This window comes from Natrix helvetica (genome assembly GCF_964273705.1).
Source record: "Natrix helvetica genome assembly, chromosome: 5".
Taxonomy (NCBI): domain Eukaryota; kingdom Metazoa; phylum Chordata; class Lepidosauria; order Squamata; family Natricidae; genus Natrix; species Natrix helvetica.
This window is the reverse complement of record NC_138551.1, coordinates 40,333,251-40,352,571: the sequence shown is the minus strand read 5'-3', so window position 1 is coordinate 40,352,571 and position 19,321 is coordinate 40,333,251. Positions and strand designations below refer to the sequence as shown.

The 19,321-nt window shown below is 34.7% G+C and overlaps 1 protein-coding gene across 3 annotated transcripts in view; it reads right to left on the bottom strand.

Moving 5' to 3' along the window:
* Nucleotides 1-3,438: 3,438 nt before the first annotated feature.
* Nucleotides 3,439-19,321, bottom strand: part of CAB39 (calcium binding protein 39) — a 30,123-nt gene continuing 14,240 nt past the window's right edge. For all 3 annotated transcript variants that reach the window (XM_081954254.1, XM_081954255.1, XM_081954256.1), the window contains exons 3-9: nt 15,145-15,309; nt 13,161-13,279; nt 9,826-9,994; nt 8,662-8,721; nt 7,979-8,044; nt 7,251-7,394; nt 3,439-6,148 (exon numbers count right to left, since the gene is read on the bottom strand). In XM_081954254.1, the coding sequence (XP_081810380.1) occupies nt 5,960-6,148; nt 7,251-7,394; nt 7,979-8,044; nt 8,662-8,721; nt 9,826-9,994; nt 13,161-13,279; nt 15,145-15,309 (912 nt within the window). In that variant the 3' untranslated portion in view covers nt 3,439-5,959. The remainder of the gene's footprint in view (nt 6,149-7,250; nt 7,395-7,978; nt 8,045-8,661; nt 8,722-9,825; nt 9,995-13,160; nt 13,280-15,144; nt 15,310-19,321) is intronic.

Below are 19,321 nucleotides of genomic sequence, written 5' to 3'. Positions count from 1 at the left end.
CCACCCCTGGTGGGCTAAAACAAGCCCCAAACACGCCAGGGTGGTCGGGCTATCCGAATCTCAGCCCCCCGATGCCATGGGGACCGGCAGCAACCTCCTACCCCTGTTGGGCGCTCCCCGGTAAGCTAGGAGCTCAAACAGGCGACCGCCATCGCCGGAAGCTCCTCCTCCTTTCTTGGTAAATTGAAGCCATTTCTGACTGATTTCTATGGTTGTTAGACTTTAAAAGAATCAACTTAAGACTCTTGAACCTATAGCCTACTTTGAAATAAAAAAAAATCAAAAAAAATTTCCTAAGTATTTATGAAAACTTTGGGACAACAAGCAGAAATGGGTGCTTTTGTAAATCAAGGTCACTTTAAAAAAACAAAAAACTTCCAATTTCCCTGGTTGCATCTTAGAAAAAATCATATTGCAACAGACAGCTCTATCTATTGGAACACCTCAGAGAATGTTTAATAAGATTGTGGGCCACATCTTGCTGTTAAGAGATGTAGGTCAAAAGTTGAACATGGCTTGGATTTGTCCAGTTATTACCATATTTTGGACTAAAGCTATAGAAGTATTAATATGACTTCTAAATCACTGTTGTTAAGAACACACATACACACAACACTTTAAGAACAAATTTACCCGACTTACATCAATAAATGCTAATGTATGTGGTCTGTCAACATTTGAATTGGGTTTGTGGTTCTTTTTTTTAAAACAGAGCAATAAAGAACAATCAAGCAATCTGTTCACATTGTTTTCTTATGAGAAAATTTTCCAGACTCTTATCTCCCTCTTTTCTTTGTATGTATGTGTGGCTAGGGATAAAAATTTATTGTACATTATTTAGTAATCTCTATATATTTAATTTTTTTTCCTCCATGATTTTTTTTAATGTAAGAGTACGAAATATTCTTCAGCTAATCAATCAACTAACAAATTTTAGTTTATCACTAGTTGCTCAATTTACAAAGCAAGAGTTCCTGTAGTGATGAGATACTTACACTGGAATCTGTATTTTTATTTTTGTAGGATTGCAATTTTGTGCACACATATACAAGAATAATTCTCACTGAATACAGTGGTTTCTGTTTCAGAGTAAATAACAACCAGACTGAATCACTAAGAGTGATCTACTCTGAGAGTTCTAGAGAAGACCATGAAAATAAACTTGATTTTTGGAGAAAATAGTTCAACATGTCCTTCAAATGTGGTGGCTCAACTACTTCTCAAAAACTGAGCTTTTTTTCAGCTGGGAAAAAATCTAGTTGGTGAGAAATGATGCTTTCCAGTTTCTATGGCAGCCAGTTTCATTGTCTAGGTGACAGATCACGTATATACTTGAACTACCAGGCAATAAATTCAACGAAGGTTACTAAACTGTTTCAAAATACAAAGTTCATCTCTGGACTTAATATGTAAAGTACTAGCATTAGAAGCAGATATTTCTGGTTAATTTGGAATAATCCCTTTGGAAAAATCTAATTTTGCTACAATATTAACTTCACATTGTTGCCTTTATTTGTTCTCAAATGTCCTCAGCTTAGAGCTTTTGATGTGTATGCACAAGACTACCACAGTATTTATTATTATTCATCCATTTATTCAATTCAGTCAAATCAAATCAGTCAAGATCAAGTGACTCTCGGCGGCTTACAAAAAGTAAATAAGTACAAAAAGCAGCAATAATGATGAATCAACTAATAGTAAAGCCAAGCAACAGGATCCTTAACACATCCTGAGCTCCAGACCCTTCTAAAAACTTTTTAAAACTTTGCAAAAAGCCAAAGGGTTGGGGCCGTTCTACTTTCAGAGGGGAGAATAGTCCGTAAGGCAAAGTCCTTATGGCAGGGGCAGGCTAGCATAAAATATGGTTATCAGTCTCCGATAGACCTACAGCAGCTGGGCCAGGATTCTGAACCTTTCTAAACTAAAAACATGGACGTTCTGATAAAATGACTGCCTCAGCACCACTTCATTTAGCCTTCCAGATATTTCTTTACTAGAATTTCTTTTCAGCATTTAGATTTATATACTATTTCACAGTGATTTACAGTCCTCTCTAAGCGGTTTAGAGAGTCAGCATATTGCCCCCCAACAATCTGGGTCCTCATTTTACTGACCTTGGAAGGATGGAAGATTAAGCCTGGTGAGATTCGAACTGCCAAATTGCAGTCAGCCGGCAGTCAGCAGAAGTAGCCTGCAGTATTGCATTCTAACCACTGCACCACTATGCTTTTTCCTGGTCAGGGAGACATATTAAGAAAAACGTTGCACTATACACCCCTTTTCCAGAATGCCTTCAAAATTCAGTTTCATTGTAACTTCGAACAGTCAGTCAAGGACTATCTATAATTTAATAGATGATAGCAGTTAAGCATGAATTGGTTATTTTAGGGTAGATTTAGTTTCAATGGTAAAACTGATACAATCATATATCCATTGCATGTCTTACCTAGTCACCCACTCCATCCCCAAAGGTTAGTTAAGATGAGGATAAGAAAGACGAAGGACATGCAGTGCTGATTTTACACGTTTTAATTATATGCTTCCCACCCGAAGTAGCCCAGTTGTATGTACACCAAATATTTAAACATACTTTCTTCTTGGTACAAAAAAGTTCGGTTTAGCCCACTTCATTCTGTTAAGTTTATAGGTTACCAGCTCCTCTGCCAGCTTGTAGTTATAGTGCATTTTCTTTTTATTCTACTGGGAGCAGTGACAAAAGAAGATTCAAGACTAGATCAAGACTCTTGCAAAAATTAGGGAATGTTATTTTTTGTAAATATGCTATTTCAAGATGTACAAAAGTCTGTATTCTAACATTTCAGTTAAGTTTCAAAGTCAAAAATTTAAGTGAGTGATGAACAAGAGTGATATTATTAATAATTTTAATACACTTTTGTATAAGACCCAGAATAAAGTTTTTGCGGGTGGGGAGGGAACAATTACTTTTTACTGGTGCTGCAAATCTAAGTGTTTTTTTTATTGCATAAAGCTTTTTAACAGTGAGTATACCTTTAGGAGACAGGAAGTACTACTCTTACAGAAAATTGATATATGGATTCTGCCTAAGTAATTGTTAATGAACCCCAAAACCATTTATAATATGGCATAGATTTATATATAATATTCAATGGCAATTCTACTCTAAATATTGAAACTTGAAGTTAATAATGATCTCTCCAAGGAAATTTAATAGCAGGAAGATTGCTCAAATGCCTTACTATTCTCAACATGTTCGCCCATAAATAGTTGTTTAGATACTTTAGAGAAGACAATGACAGTAAAACAGATATCGCAAATTGGTCCTTTAAAAAATTAGCTTTTTAAAAAACTTACAAATACATTTCACCATTTCCATTAGCAAGATCAAAATTAACCTAAAATAGTTTTTAAGAACTCTAACAACAGTGTAGACCATGAATAGAACAGCTGGTAAATATGTCTGGTTGAATATTATTTATTTACTTGTATGAAAATTTTAAATGCATGGCCAATGTTTTACAAGAAGCGGAATACTTCTTAGGAAAAATACTCTCTTTTGGGAGAACCTTCTTCTTGATACATATTATAGCACACAATTTGTGTTTCTTCAAAATTTTATTTCAATTTAAATTAAGGGGCCAGCCAGATCTTCTAACAAGAAATGCATTCATTTGAAGAAATGCTTTCATGGAAGGAAATTTACAATTGTACACATTTAGAAAAAAAAACCCAACAGGTCACATTAAATAACTTTTAGTAATATCTTTAAGCCTTCACACAGATAAGAAACCATTTCCAGTACAATAGTTTTTAATATGAATAGCACATCAAATTGTCTTAAATACAACTTTTTTTTGAAAGCCAACACTCCAAGGATTAATGTTTTTTAAAGTATAGCCTTTTGTCCCATGCCAAATAATAGAGAAGCAAAATCAATATCCAGATCCATCTTTTAACTTTCATATATCTATTTTGATAGATGCGTGTGTACACACACATACACACACACACACATAGATATAGATATATATATACACACAAAGATATACAACTTTTAGCATGTCTATATTTTTTTTCCTAAAAGTGGAAGCCTTATGCATAATGGAGAATAACTTGCCACCTAATATTTCGTTGTCTTAGCTATACTAACCAAAATATAAAAAAGGTCAGAGTACTGTACTGATCTATAATATTACTACCTCTATGGTTGTTTTTGCCTGTCTATATAAATGATTCAATAGAGGGTTATGATTTTTTCCAGTAGATATTACAGACCATTTTGCAAAAGACAAATGACTGCTGAAAGAAACATAGGTATATATCCAACATTATCAGAATCCTATTTGCTGGACTTTATTCCAATTTCCATCATGAAGGCTTTAAAAATTAGCTAAAACGTCAATCAGCAAATTAATCATTTGTAAAATAATTTAACCATATAGATGCTAGAAAACAATAAATAATTGTATAGCATTTTCAGTCAGATTCAATCATGTGGAATTTGAACTTTCATTCTCCCAATTCAAAAAGTTGGCTGGTTGTGATCTCAGTTCTACTATTATGAATAGATAAGATTTTGATAACATACTTTAGATATATCTAGCATTTTGTTATGATCACAGTAACAAAAAGTGGTGCAAAATCAGTCTTTAAAAAAAAATAAATACTGATAGTTTGCAGCATTAAGGAACAGGATATTGACACTAGGACAGTTATGAAAATTATGGTTGTTGAATGGAAAATATAAGTTAAATACAACACAACTATTATACTAACGATATGAAAAGAGAGATTCTCTTTATACCCACATGAAAAACAAATCTGAATTAATTTAGCATAATCTTTATAATTTACAATTGGCCAAACACAGCACTAATATAAATGGAGAAGGCCAACATTGAGGAATACAGCTTTAGTGGGTTCCAGAGCTATATTTTTAATCTACTTTAACTGATGGCACTGCATTATACTTGCAAATACAGAAAAATGGATTCTTTTTAATGCTGCAGTATTTTAGAAATGTGAAATCAGTATTTTCATGTGATCCAAAGTATCATTTTACATGAGCTTTCATTTTTCAAAACCCAGTATCAGTATCAGGTAAAGGTTACAGACTAATACATTAACATTCCTCTGCTGTACAAATTAAATCATTTTTAAAGAAATGAGCAGCGTAGGAGTTATATACAGAAGAAAACAAGCATTGTTGAAATGAAACACAAAGTGTCACTGCTAAGCTCTATTGTCTGAAACACAATTTGAAGTAAAATCAACAAAAATTCTTATAATGTATTTCCAAGTCTACATCTCAATTCTCAGAAAATCACTCTCAAAAACAAACTATAAAGCAATGAAAGGCATATATACATTTTCCTCATGAACTCTGAGATGTCATTCTTAGAAGTTGCTAAGTTTCAGTATCAATTTTATTTGCAAGACAATGTTCATCCCAGAAAGCTCACATCTTAGATACATTTCCCCTTTGATTACAATTAAAGCACTGCACATTTTTTTAAAAAAAATCAAGGCATATAATCTTATACTATGGTGCCAAATATGCACAGATCACATTGTGCTCGCATCTCATACAAGGTTAAGTGCAAACATGGATTGAATCAGATTTGCTAGCATGCACCCTGTCATAAACTAGTCTAATACCTTCTCTCCTATCTCAAACTACCTTATATGTTTGTTTCATGAACCAATAATCTTTCCCATCCCACCCCCACCCTGGACTTCTAAAAACAAGCAGTGTGCTTGAATTCAGACACAAATATCAAGAAAGTCCACATTGTGCAAGAAAGCAGCAGCTAGGTTTGTCAACTCGGACTAAAAAAATAAAGAGAAGAAAAACAAACAAACTGTTCACTGAACAGCGGTTAGCAGTAATGTTCCTCATGAAGTGATAAGAGTGCCTGATGCTGAATATCTAACAGCAAATGCTGAATTTGGATTTAATATTTTAGGGGTTTATAGAAGATTAGGCTTCTTGTTGTGCTGGTCTTTTCAAATCCCTGATCTGTTTAACTAAATAGGTCTTCTCATCGTTAAATTGTTCATCCTCGGTCCTGTCGTTCTGAAACTTGCTGAGAAACTCAATAAGTTTGGTCTGGTTCTTTAAGAGAATATCTAATATAGGTTGCGTCTTGTTAGGATTGGCTACAAACACCTGCAATACAATTTTCAGAAAAAATAAAATTATTAGAAAAATATTAACAGATGAATATGTTTTTCTCTATACAATGCATGAAATTTACAAAGACTGAAGTACAATGTACCATATGTAATCCATGCATAAGAATTTGCCAGATCCTGTACTGCAAGAGCAACAGGTGGGCTCCTCCAATGCCTCTGTACTAGTCCACTCAATTTATATAAAAAAACAATAAGAAAAAGGCCGAATCAGTACTAGAAAAAAGGGAAAAATCTTTATAAATATTATCCTACACTAAGAATTTTTTCTGGAGAACCCAGCCTATTTGTCCAAAGACCGGGAACTCCCCTGAACACGTCCTATCGGGCGGACTGAGTTTTTAAAAACTGACCCTGGGGAGGCAAAGAAGGCGTGACCAGGGGAAAAAATCAAACTCAGTCCTTGGGCAGATAGGCTGTGTTAACCCTTCTTTCCTTGGACTCTCCAAGCAGCGCCATGGAGAATTACACAATGTAGGCAGTGTTTCCAATTTTTTCTTTCTTTCTATGACCCTGTAATCTCTTGCATTGGGTGGGGTGACTCAATGGAGCTGAGCCTTTAGTGACCCCTACAGGGTGTTTGGAACAGATATTTTCTCTTTGTGGCCAGAGAGTAAAATATCTGCTGCTTTCTTAGGATCGAACTCACAGCTTTCTGATTGTGAGGCAAGAGCTCTACCTCTAGACCACCATGCTGCTCTTTAGGCAGTGTTTCCAATGATTTTTCCAAATTGGGAAGTAGGTCATATATCCACAAAAAGCCTAGCAAAATACAAAGAAAACCCATTTAAAAGTTCTATAATAGGCTGAACTTAATTAAGAAACTAAAATCAGCATCTAGGTTTTTTTTCCCCACAAGCAATTAATTTATTCATACCAAAGTTTAGATCTGTTTAGATCATAGTTTAGTTTAGATTTTAAAAAATAAGAATAATTAGATGGATTTATGAATTGCTGACTATGTGTATACTATGATTCTGAAACTTATACAAAAAAAGAAATCCCTGGCTCCATCCCTTTCCCATTTATTCAAATCTTACTAGGCAACTTCGTATTACTGTGATTTAAATCGACATTACCTTAAACACGTGGAAGGCCTCAAACTGAATGTTGCGACTTTTGTCCCGTAAAAGATTCATCATTAGCTTGAGATTTTCAGGTTTACTGATGTATTTTGTCATAATTGTGAAGTTGTGTCTATCCAGTAGCAATTCACCAAGTAGCTACAGCAATAAACAAACAGGATTGTTTTTTCATAAGGACTATAAAGCACTCAAGTAGCAATAGTTAACAGAGCCAATGGTTGCATTTCCCCTTGCACAATTGTTATTTTCAAAAGATAAGTAGTGATAGGCTAATTTACTATTATGCCCTATTCTCTGTCACGTGAACTGTTAAAATTATCTGGATTGATTCCAAAAATCATTAAAAAATTGAGATTATCATAGCCTTATGGATCAATAATTATCAAATGGAAAGACAAGGAACAAATATGGAAGTCTTCTTCCAGATTAGACCAGAGATGCAAGAAGTGGGAGAAAATGGCAAAACAATCTTTTTAGTACTTCTGCTAGCAATTTTAAAAAGTGAGCAGTGTTTATAGTAAAAAGGATAAATTTATATTACATGCTTAAAGCTTTAGTAATTATTTGCTGGCAAAGTATACTTGTGGAATTGGTATTAACAAGTTACATATATAGCATAAAATTTCTTAAAATTCAGTATCCTCCTCACATTTTATTTTAACGTAAAAGAACAGAATAACTAAGTCTTCTTATATCATTGCACAGTGATTTTTTTTTTTTACCTTAAGTGACTGTCGTTTTGTTACATAATTTTCTGAGTGGAGCAATTTTTCATATTCACTGAAGAACTGGATAGAAGAAGAAAAATAATTATGGCCTTTCCAATCAAAAGAATGATCCCAAATGACTCATTTAATTAGAAATAATAAAAACAGAGAGAACTGGATGCGAATGATAGAAACTGAATTCCAATGCATTTAGACTGTTCTAATTATTTTTTAACATTTTTCTTGTACTACGTATACAAAACCTTTGAATAGGTATTCTGCAGCTGATGGGAGTTTTCAGTTAATTTTTCAGACAATCATATACCTGAGCTTATAAACAAACAACTATATATTTTTATCATTAGCTATGGCCAGTAGATGGAGCAAGGTTGTCATATATATACTTGTCTTATTAGCATGACTACCAGGAATGGCAACATAGTGAGAGTATGTTGTTTGCTTCTTACAAGAACAATTTTATTCTTAGCATGTTCAAAACAATTACAAGAAATTCCTGTCCAAGTCTAAGAAAAAATCCTTACATCCCAGGTTCAACTTGTATTGGTACAATAAACCAGAAAACACTGAAAATAAAAATATTTGGCTGGACAGGAAATGTTTCATTGTTTTTCACTCTCTTATTTTATTATTATTCTGATAATTGAAAAAATATATAACAAAGAAATAAAAATACATACCCTATCATAATGCTGTTCCAAAAATTCTGCACTCAGCAATTTGTGCCTTGTAAGTAAATCCTTAAAATAAGAAAATACGCTGTTATTTAAAAGATATTCCCTCTCCTTTTCTATAATTTCAGGATGTCTGAAAGCAATTTTAACATAAAGGTGGTCCTTGACTTATGACAAAATTGAGCCCAAAATTTATATTGCTAAGTGAGACATTTAAGTGAGTTTTGCCCCACTTTATGATCTTTCTTGCCACAATTATTAAGTGAATCACTGCAGTTGTTAAATTAGGGACATGATTATTAAGTGAATCTGGCTTTCCTATTGTCTTGTCAGGTCAGAAAAAAGTGATCACATGATCCCAGCACACTGCAGGAATCGTAAATATGAAACATCCCTGACCTCCAGTCTTTCCGACGCGCCCTAAAAAGTTGGCTTTTCCAGCAAGCCGGCCTGGCCTGTTAATTTTATTTAATTTTTAAAATGTGAGTGTTATATAAATTGGGTTTGTTTTTTGGACTGTTTCTAATTTCCTTTTAACTTTTGTACTATGTGTTTTTTAATGCTGTACGCCGCCCTGTGTCCTTGGGAGAAGGGCGGCATATAAATCTAATAAATCCAATCCAATCCAACATTTGCCAAGCTCCTGAATTTTGATCATGTAGCTATGGGGATGCTGCAACGATCCTGTGTGAAAAATGGTCATAAGTCACTTTCTACAGTGTTGTCGTAATTTTGAACAATCGCAAAAAGAACTGTTGTAAGTCAAAGACTACCTGAATTCTTTTCCATTTAATTAATTATTTATATGCCATATAACTCAGTTGAAGCTTTCATCTATTTTGAAGAAAACTAGTACAACCATAATTTTAGTACAATTTTACTTGAGTAGGGCTGGAGAACCTGCAGTTCTTCCCCTCTCAATATTACCAAGTGTGTAATTCCTATTAAACCTCATCATTATGTTGCTGGAACTCAACAGCTGAAAAGCCGCATGTTTTTGCTTATCTCTTTTTTTTAAGACTGGGGTACATTTTAATATTAGTGTTTTCTCTATAATGTTAATAATGTTATTTGGTGGCTGTCTGATTGATTCTTTGATATATTTTCCAAAATGAACTACAGCAGTTATGATATAAATTTTTAAGTGTTGTCAAATATAAACAATACAACCTTGAAAGTGGCAAATGCATCTGAAGCAATGTCGAATGTTGACATTTCAACATATCTGAAGAAGTCGTAAAACTGTTCTGACCACAAGATTATTTTCGCTAGTGGTTCATGTCTGATGCATTCTCTTAACATGATTCCACAATTCAGAGCGATTTCTGGAGATTCATACCTATTTAGGTAAAAAATATAGTATCAGCAAAACAGTCCTACAATCAAAGCAGATATTTAATGTATGTCCTAAATTGTCTACTAAAAATATAAGTTCATATTTACTGGAACAACACTTCTGTTTCATGAATGTCTGTATGTTCAGACAGATATCCCTCCTAGTTTTTCATTTATCTTGTAAATAGACAGGCTTCATACATGGAAACAGTACCAGATAAATGCTATGAAAACAGCAAGCAAGCAAGTTGTCAATGTTCAAATATTATAAAGGGACAACAGCTATTGAAAAAAAACAGTCATGAAAGTTTATTGTGGCACCTTGTACAGCTTCTAACTTAGGTTTTTAAAAAATCTTTGATGATAGGGATTTACAAGCAAAAAATCTTGATTGTTTTAGGTAATTTTTCTGAAAAAGTACAATCTGATTTTCTGTGTGAAGTTCACCACCATAAAATGCTGTTAGGTCAGTTACCATAAAACTAAGGCTGAAGCCATGTCAGGGATGTCTTTACCAATTTCATTATTAGAGATAATAACTGAGAGCAAGTTAGGTGTCATGATTTAAGGTGCTGGTCTAGAAACTGGGATATCGTGAATTCTGGCCCCACCTTAGGCATGAAAGCCAACTGAGTGACTTTGAGCCAGTCATTCTCTCTTAACCCAACAAACCTCAAAAGACTGTTGGTATGGAGAAAAGGAAGAATATTGGATATGTTTGCTGGCTTGAGTTGTTTATAAAAATAATAAAGGTGGATGAATAGTAGATACAAAATATAAAGAAATAAAATTAGGAGGCTAATCATCTTTGTCATTCCTGCCTTCAGAATCCATTGTTGAACAATAGGTTTTCAATATATGGGGGGCTATGGATACAACTGGAGCTTGGAAGAAAAAAACATTCTGGGTAAAAAGTGTTTCAAGTATCCCCTTTTATACAGGTATGTGTGCTTTTATTCCTTTTCTCTTTTTCATCTTTTGCTAACTTACTCTCCTTGATCACTGCTTTTGTCAAGATCTTTTTTCTTTTAGCAAAGCTCTGTCATGTAGCTATGTCAACCGTCCCACTCAGTCATCTAGTAAAGAAAGACTTCTGGGCATTTGTTTTTGCCAAGAGTATATTTTACTAAAGCTTAAGTGGTTAAAGAAGTAGTGTAACCTGAATCTGAGGTTTTCCATGCAAACAATACAAAGTAAATTTTCCTCCCTCCCTCCCCGACCATCCCCTGGTTATCTTAAATGTCCAATTAGTATATTGTTTAGGAAACAGTTTCTCAATTCCCAGCTCTGCATATCGACAGACTTGGCTAGCTGTAACTTCTCACAAAGCTCAGCTGGGCTTCCATCTCTCCCATCTTCCTCACATTCCAATCTTTCACTCTCACTCACCCCCCCACCCCCCCATTGCTAATGTCAGGCTCGTGAAGCTTGGATAGGTGAGATGCAGCCAAGACAATCTCACCTTTCTCTTTTTTTTTCAAAGAGTGTTCTGGATATACATAAAGTTCAGTGGATTCTGTGCAAGGGAAGGGATTTGCCAACTGCTATGTTCAAAGAAGAACCAAGGGGCAAAATGGTGTCCAAAGATTTGTTATTTTTACATTCACATTAGAAGCCTCTATAGAGTGAGATTTCAAAATACATTCATGAATGGAATTCCAAGAATAATACAATCATACTCCGAATAATATCCAGACTTCCATTACACATGTGCTGGTTTCACTGGCAAAGTTCTAAGGAATTTGCAGCTTAACTATCTGACCTTAAAATTTGGTGGAATTTTGGTATATTATTTATTTGCTGAGTTTGAATGAATAAGCAACATTTTGTAAGTTTTGAATGCATCGTGTTTGTTGCTCATGTGTTAAGTAAGAAGCAAACAATGCTCAAAACAAATAGGTACTTTTCCGTTTACAAATTATTCTATTTTGTTATTTCTCACATTGCTTAACTGTTTTTTAAATGACAGGAAGAGATTTCATTTCCCCCAGACTTAGGGAAAGACAATTATAAATATCCCTCTGTGCTAAACAGCAACAATACTTCACTATTCATTAATTTGTTGAAAGGTTTCACATTTGTTTGTGACTGCAAACACAAATGAAGCATGATGCTCCAATATAATAATGCACATGATATAAGCAGAGGAAATAGCAATCTGGTAGGGAACATACACAATGACTTGTTCTTTATTTGAGAAACCTGAACCAATAATTCATCATTGCTACAAGGCTATGAATTGTATATCAAGAAACACAGAGTGCATTGTGTGGGAAGACTTCGGTCTACTTTGTGAACGATAAGCAAATGTTTAAGAGCCAATTTGCATAATGTGACAAAATATGCAAATAATTACAAAATTAAAACCCACAGACAAACTAAGGAGAACAATTTCATACATAAAGGCTACCTATGAAGGTACATATTGAAATAAAGTGAAGCTTATCTTTCAAATAAGACATTTTTGAGCATTCTTCCACAGGGATATTTAACTCAAGTCTTTCAGAGAAATCCTAAATCTATCTTCTATAAAATATGGTATGGAAGCTTTTGTTTCTAAAACACTGACTATATTTTTTTAAAAAAACAATGCTAAGCTACAGTTTAATGTGGTAAGAATTTCATAGAAGTAGAGATTCCAATTCTTTTGTCTTGCAGGAAAACTGGAAGTTTAAGTTGAAAACATATTGCTAGTATGTTTGCATTTCTCATTAATTTTAATTTAGTATAATACCCCATTCTTTCATTATGGTTTATGGAAACAAGCCTCTCATTTCCACTAATCAGACTTAATAATACAGTTTGCCCAGAGTTAAGATGACATAATAAATTGTGGTTAATGATTGATACAAAAGTTTCCAAACTTCTCATTGTTATGCTGACAAAACTATTGGGAGGGCCCAGGCATGAAATTTGGCAGAAATGGACTTTTGTATGCAGTACGTTGGGAGGCAGGAGGTCTTCTGAAGTTCCGAATTTTCCAGCCACTGCAGTTAATTACAGGAATACCAGCAGCTCTTTATGTCTACAAACTAGTGGACAGCAACCTTTTTAATTACAACTAATTATTAAGGTAGAGATATTACAGCCTACCCAGGTAGAAAATTAAATGTAAAGTAGTTCACATGAGAAAAACAACAATAATCTCATATTTACAATATAATACATACCCTTTTAACAGCATGAATAATATGTTTTGCTGAGTACAGATGTATTCAACTGTGGGTGTTCTAGTACCAATTTGTCTTCTCAGAATATTATTAAATATTTGAGCCACATCCTTTTTGCCCTATCAAAAATACAAAGTAGGATGTTATGTTGGTGTATTACATACAGTGCAGTAATAACACTAGAAATATATAGCTGTACTTTGTGTTTTAAAGGCAAAAACTAATTGATTCAGTAGAAAGACTTGTATTTTATCACTATTTTTATAAACTATACATTTTATAAATTAAATTATATTTTTATTCTCTACTGTACCATCTGATATTTACATCCTAAAACTATAAAAGAATATTTCTATTTGCCACCAAGAATCCAGCTTCTCCAGTCATCATAGTTGATACCATGCTCATCTTGAGTAGCTCTAAATTTATTGCTGGCACATCAAAATAGAATATTTAAATCCCTTTGAAGGAATAAGCCACACAAGTGTTTGTATTTACCACAATTCTCTATTCTATACACATAGGTAATACACAGCTAATGAATCATTCTCTGTGATTCTTCTCCTTTTACATATATTATTTAAGTTTCTTAGTATTTCATTGTATTTATTCACAGGAAGTAAGAAAGCAAATGTTTTCTTAAAGGTTGTTAGTTATATTACTAAGGGAGCAGAGATGAGACTACAGGAATACATGTTGCAAAATATAATTCTGGAGGAAGACAGAAGGCACTGACTGACTATAGTCCAAATACAAATATTCGTAATTCCATTGTAAACTGACCCCAAAACAGGAATAGTTTTTCTCTTTGACTAAAGTTTCTAGAAACTACTTCACTCAAAGGGCATATCACAATAATCAAACATTACTCAATAGCCCTGCCAACTCTGCCTCAAGTCTTGTGATTTTTTTCTGGATTTATCCATCAATGCCAGCAGTTGTCATAAGAAACTTGATTATGAAGAACAGTAACACTTTATATGTTTGAACTATTTTCTACTTCTAAATGATATAACTTCATCATGATAATGATGATAATAATTACACATATTACATTGGCAGTGCTGAAAAAGAAAAGTTCCATGTTTTTGATGCAAACAGCAAAAATTTAATAGTTTTTAAGCATTTGTCTTCAATGTGAAAGAGTTTATAATCATATTCTGTATCTGTCAAGAATATTGAAGATCAAATATACTGTTAAATTTTAGTCTAAAATTGGCTTTTCTGTGGGCTGCGAAGGAGTGTCCAAGCATGGGTTAACTACAGCCAATCTGCCCAGGACTGAATTGAAACTGTTAACCACGCCTCTGGTGCTGACCATTCTCCAGTTTTTTTCAATGAAGGTGTAGAACTGTTGCAGGCTGAGAAGTTGATCAACGAAGTCCATACTATAAATCCACAACAAGATTGTAACGATGTCCATATGTCCAGTTCAAAAAGTATGCAACGAACAGCAGAGACAGACCCCAGGGTGGGGTTGAACTCTCCTTCGCAGCGCACAGAAAAGGACCCTTTAGTTAAGCCAGTGGTCATTTTCCTGTGCGCTGGAAAATTCGCTCCCACTGGGCGTGGAACAGTTGAAGACGCTCTCCGATGGGAGCCGTCCGCTGATGATCATTTATATCGCCTCATGTCCACGTGCCAGTGTCTAAGCAAAATACTTGCCAGTTCTGGAATGTTCTAGGGCACTTTTAGTTCTTGTTGACAAACTGTGTGTGTTTCATAATCTTATATAACTATATGTACGAATAAATCCTTTTATACCTAAAAAGACACCAGTGTGGGGGGTTTTCTGCTTTATAGTAATGAATTAGTTTAGTTTTCAAAAGACCTTACAATAGATACAAGGAATAATCCATAAATCCAATAGGAACCCAATTTTTCCCCACATCCTACACATGTTGATCACACACACACACAAAAAATTACTCTGGTCTTTGATGAGATTCAAATCTGAAATTACCGTTAGTACATATTTTCCTACCTCAAAATCAATGAGCTGTAGATCAGCGACTAGGGTACTAAGAAGACCGCTGTTGTATAGTTCTTGAGCAAGCTGAGCTACAGCTTCTGTCTGAGGTTCCTTTTCATTGGTGCCATATAAGATTTCTTTCATGGCAACTAGGTTTTTTGAAACTTCTTCGGTAGCCTGTACAAGGAAAAAAACCTAATTATTTTTAAAGCTGAAAATCTTTTGCTCACTAATTTTACTACTTTTTTCATTTCTTTTGACATTTATCTTTACAATAAGATACAAAGAAAAAAAACAGCAAGCAACTTAACAAAAAACCAACAAAAGAGGAAATCTGTAACATATTCATCAAATTGTGAAGGGGCTTCTCATTCTGCATTTTAAAAAGGTGGTTCTCTAATGTTACAAAATATAATAATATTAATGCCAAAGAACATATTTAGTCATTAAATAATAGTATTAATAATATATAAGACTGTATTTCAAAAAACAATTTACCTACCTCTTGAATCAAATCCTTATTTGAAATCCAATTTTTCAAAAATAATTCTCTCAGCAATACCAAAAACTCAATATGACTTATTTATCAAAACAATAGCACCTTTATCATTGTAAAACATCTCCCAGATGTCTTTGGAGATTTTCAGAACTGAATAAGCTTCTTAGATGAGAAGTGAAGTGTTTTCAAGGAAAAATAAAACAAGAAATTCCAGTTGCCTTTTGGAAAAATACCTCTGATCTCCCAAATATTATTCAGGAATTGAAGATATCTCGTTTAGCCACTTTACTTTTCTGAAAATCCATTAAAATACTTCCAAATCACACCTTCATTTTTATTATAAAGTTTCTTATTTATGAGCCTCTAAAAGACTTATCAGGACAAGTAGAATATTCCTGTTTGCTTGTAATTTTTTTGGCTGTTATAGTCTGTAAAAAGACAGGTGCCCAAGCTATTTCGTACACTTAAATACATTTAGTTTTTGACATATCAAACATATGTCACCAAATGGTCACCTTGGAAAGGCCTGCACATTCCCTTATGATGGGAATATCCAGTCACAAAATTCAATATTCCAGAAAATAAAGAGAAAGGGGAAAATATGAGTATTTAGAAATGAACAGGGCAATTACTGAAAGCCAGCATGGGTTTGTCAAAAACAGATCATGTCAGACGAACCTCATTATCTTAATAAAATGACTAAATTAGTGAACCAGGGAAGTGCTTGTGCGCTCTCTTTTTCTTTCTGTCTCTCTCTCGCACGCACGTACGCACGCACACACACACGTAACAGTGGTTTAGTGGGTTTATTAATATTCCCCAGCAATTCCTTTCTCCAAAACCTCAGAATTGTCCCAATTAAGTCCAGCCAAAAGCAGACCGTTGCCAGTCCACAGAGCAATGGCCAATGAGTCCACAAGGCACTTGAAAGATCCCAATCAAGATGAACCCATCAGGCAAACCCAAATCCACAATACAAGAGAGTTCACGAGGCAAGAAAAATCCAGAGTTCACAAGGTGTGATCCACGTCAAGGCACAGTATCAATCCAAAGCAAGGCAGGAATCACAACATCTGGGAACCACACAGCTAGAAAATGAACACATTGTTCCCAGCATTGCCTCCATCTGTCTGCTGTGCTAAATATCCAGCTTCACTGCTCCTGCCTTTTCTCTGCCCTATGTGTTCTCAGATCAAGTGTTGAAGGGTTCCTCTTCCTCATTGCTGACCATCTGCAGCAGCATGCTTTTCCCCACCAGAAGTCTCAGGATTGTCCTGCTGCAGCCGTGCTTCAGCCAAATCCCTTTCAGACGGCTGTTTGGAGCCGTTGACCAACCCCTCTCCAGACATACCCAGAACTGGTTCACCCTCCTCCAAGCTGGCATCTGGAGAGGTATCTGGGGAAGCGTCTGGGGGAGTCATCACTATGCTGCGGATATAGTATCCTTGAACTTCAGTCAGGCATTTGACAAAGTAGACCAAAGTGTACTTCTTGGCAGATACAACAATGTAGAATAGACAGTCTTCAATGGAACTATATCTACGTGGAAAGGAGCATGAAGTGGTGTGCCTCAAAGTTTGCTTTGGGCCCAATGCTCTTCAACATCTTTATAAATGACGTGGCTGAGGGGATAAAACTCATCAAATTTTCAGGTGACACTAAGCTGGGAGGAATTGCCAACACTTTGGAAGATAGACTCAAGATTCAAAAGGATTGTGACAGATTGATCATTGGGCCCTATCCAAGAAGATGCAGTTCAGTGGTGAAAAAATAACATCCTGTACTTAGGCATAAGTATAGTATAGGAGCGACTTGGCTCAACAGTATAACTGAGAGTGAGCTAGGTGGAACACTGATTATGTATGAGCCAGCAGTGTGCTGAAACTGCCAAAAAAGCCAACCCAGTTCTAGACTGCATCAACAGAGGAATAGCATCAAGATCACAGGAAGTGATAGTATTGCTCTATACTGCACTAGTGAGGCCACATTTGGAATACTATGTCAAGTTCTAGTCACCATGACACAAAAAATGATACCCTAGAAAGAGTGCAGAAGAAAGCAACAAAGATAATAAGGGGTCTGGGGTGTAAATTATACAATGAACAGTTGTGAGAATTAGATATGCTTAGACTAGTGAACAAAAGGCTCAGTGGAGACATGATAGCAATCTTCCAATACTTGAAGGGCTGTCACAGGGAAGAGGACATCAATTTTCCATAGCACTGAGGGTAGCACAAGAAGTAACTGATGAAAGGTCATCAGAGGCAGATTTAACCTAGAAAGAAGAAGGAATTTCCTGACATTGAGAATCAATGGAACAGCTTGCCTCCTGGAGTTATGGGTGCTGCATCGCTGAAGGTTTTCAAGACATTTATTAGGATAATATAGGAACACTTGTCTTGGACAGGGGATTGAACTAGAAGACCTCCAAGGTGTTTTCCAACCCTATGATTCTATGAAAGGAAAAGGAAGCCAGATAGATTGGTAGGAGCAAAGGGCATTATTTTAGGGACATTAGAGTGGCAATGAGATGCTGAATGTCTGAAGGATGTAAAAAAAATCAGTCATCATCTAAACATAATCTCCTGGAAGGATAAAAAAATGTCAGGCAGAAAGAGGAGACAGACAGCTAATTAAGCTCACACAGTTGACTATTTATAGCATCAAGAGCAATTTTACACACCACAAGCACACTGCCCATTTAAAAATAAATGCTGAGGTTAACCAAAAAGATAGAATTAGATCAACATATATTCAGAAGCAGACAAAAAATGACCCTAATATACCAGCAACACTTGTATGCATCTATTTAGGAGTCTGCTCCCAAAATCCCAAGAAAAGGTTTCTCTCCTTCGAGGGATATAACTGAAACCAAAAACAAAATGACCTTGTGTTTTGCTTATTATGTTCAAGTCAGGATACAAGTTTGTCTCTAAACCAGACTCAAACTACAGTTTGTTCTTGGCTTCTGTTCAAAAATTTTTGAGGAAAACTGTGTAAGAAATTACACTGCGTAAGAAATTACACTTCATAAAAATTGTACAGGTGCATCCTTTATATACCTTTTTAAACTGTGAATTACCATGAGAAAGTCAGGGGAATGCAATATTGTTATATGACTTCATTCTGAATTATAAATTTGGAAAAGTAAAATGACCTCTGCTCATTTCCCCCGTTTCATACATGCAGGAAAAATATGGTTAATCATTTAAATTGTTTTCACCAGTGCAACAAGTTCTGCATGCAATCCATACTTCATAAAGTATAGTAAATTTAAATTCCAATAAATTTTATTATATTTTATACTGTTTCAATTATGTGAACTTTGGCAGTATACATATAAAACAAATATAATAAAATGCATAACAAATATTTAAAAAATAACATATAATAATATAATTTGAATTTTTAATTTTGAAAACAATTATTTTACTATTATGACATCTTCACTAGATACAGGGGGGAAACTTATATATATATACCTTATTTTTCAGAGTATATGACACACCAGAGTATAAGATGCACCAAGATTTTAAAGAGGTAAATTTTAAAAATTTGAAAAACGGGGCATGCAGAGAGTTTGAGAAGCCTGCAAAGTGCTCCTGGGGGCTGGGGGGAATGAGCAAAAAACAGTCCATTTTTTGCAAAAAACAGGGCATGCATAGGCTTTGGGAGACTTGTAGAGTGCTC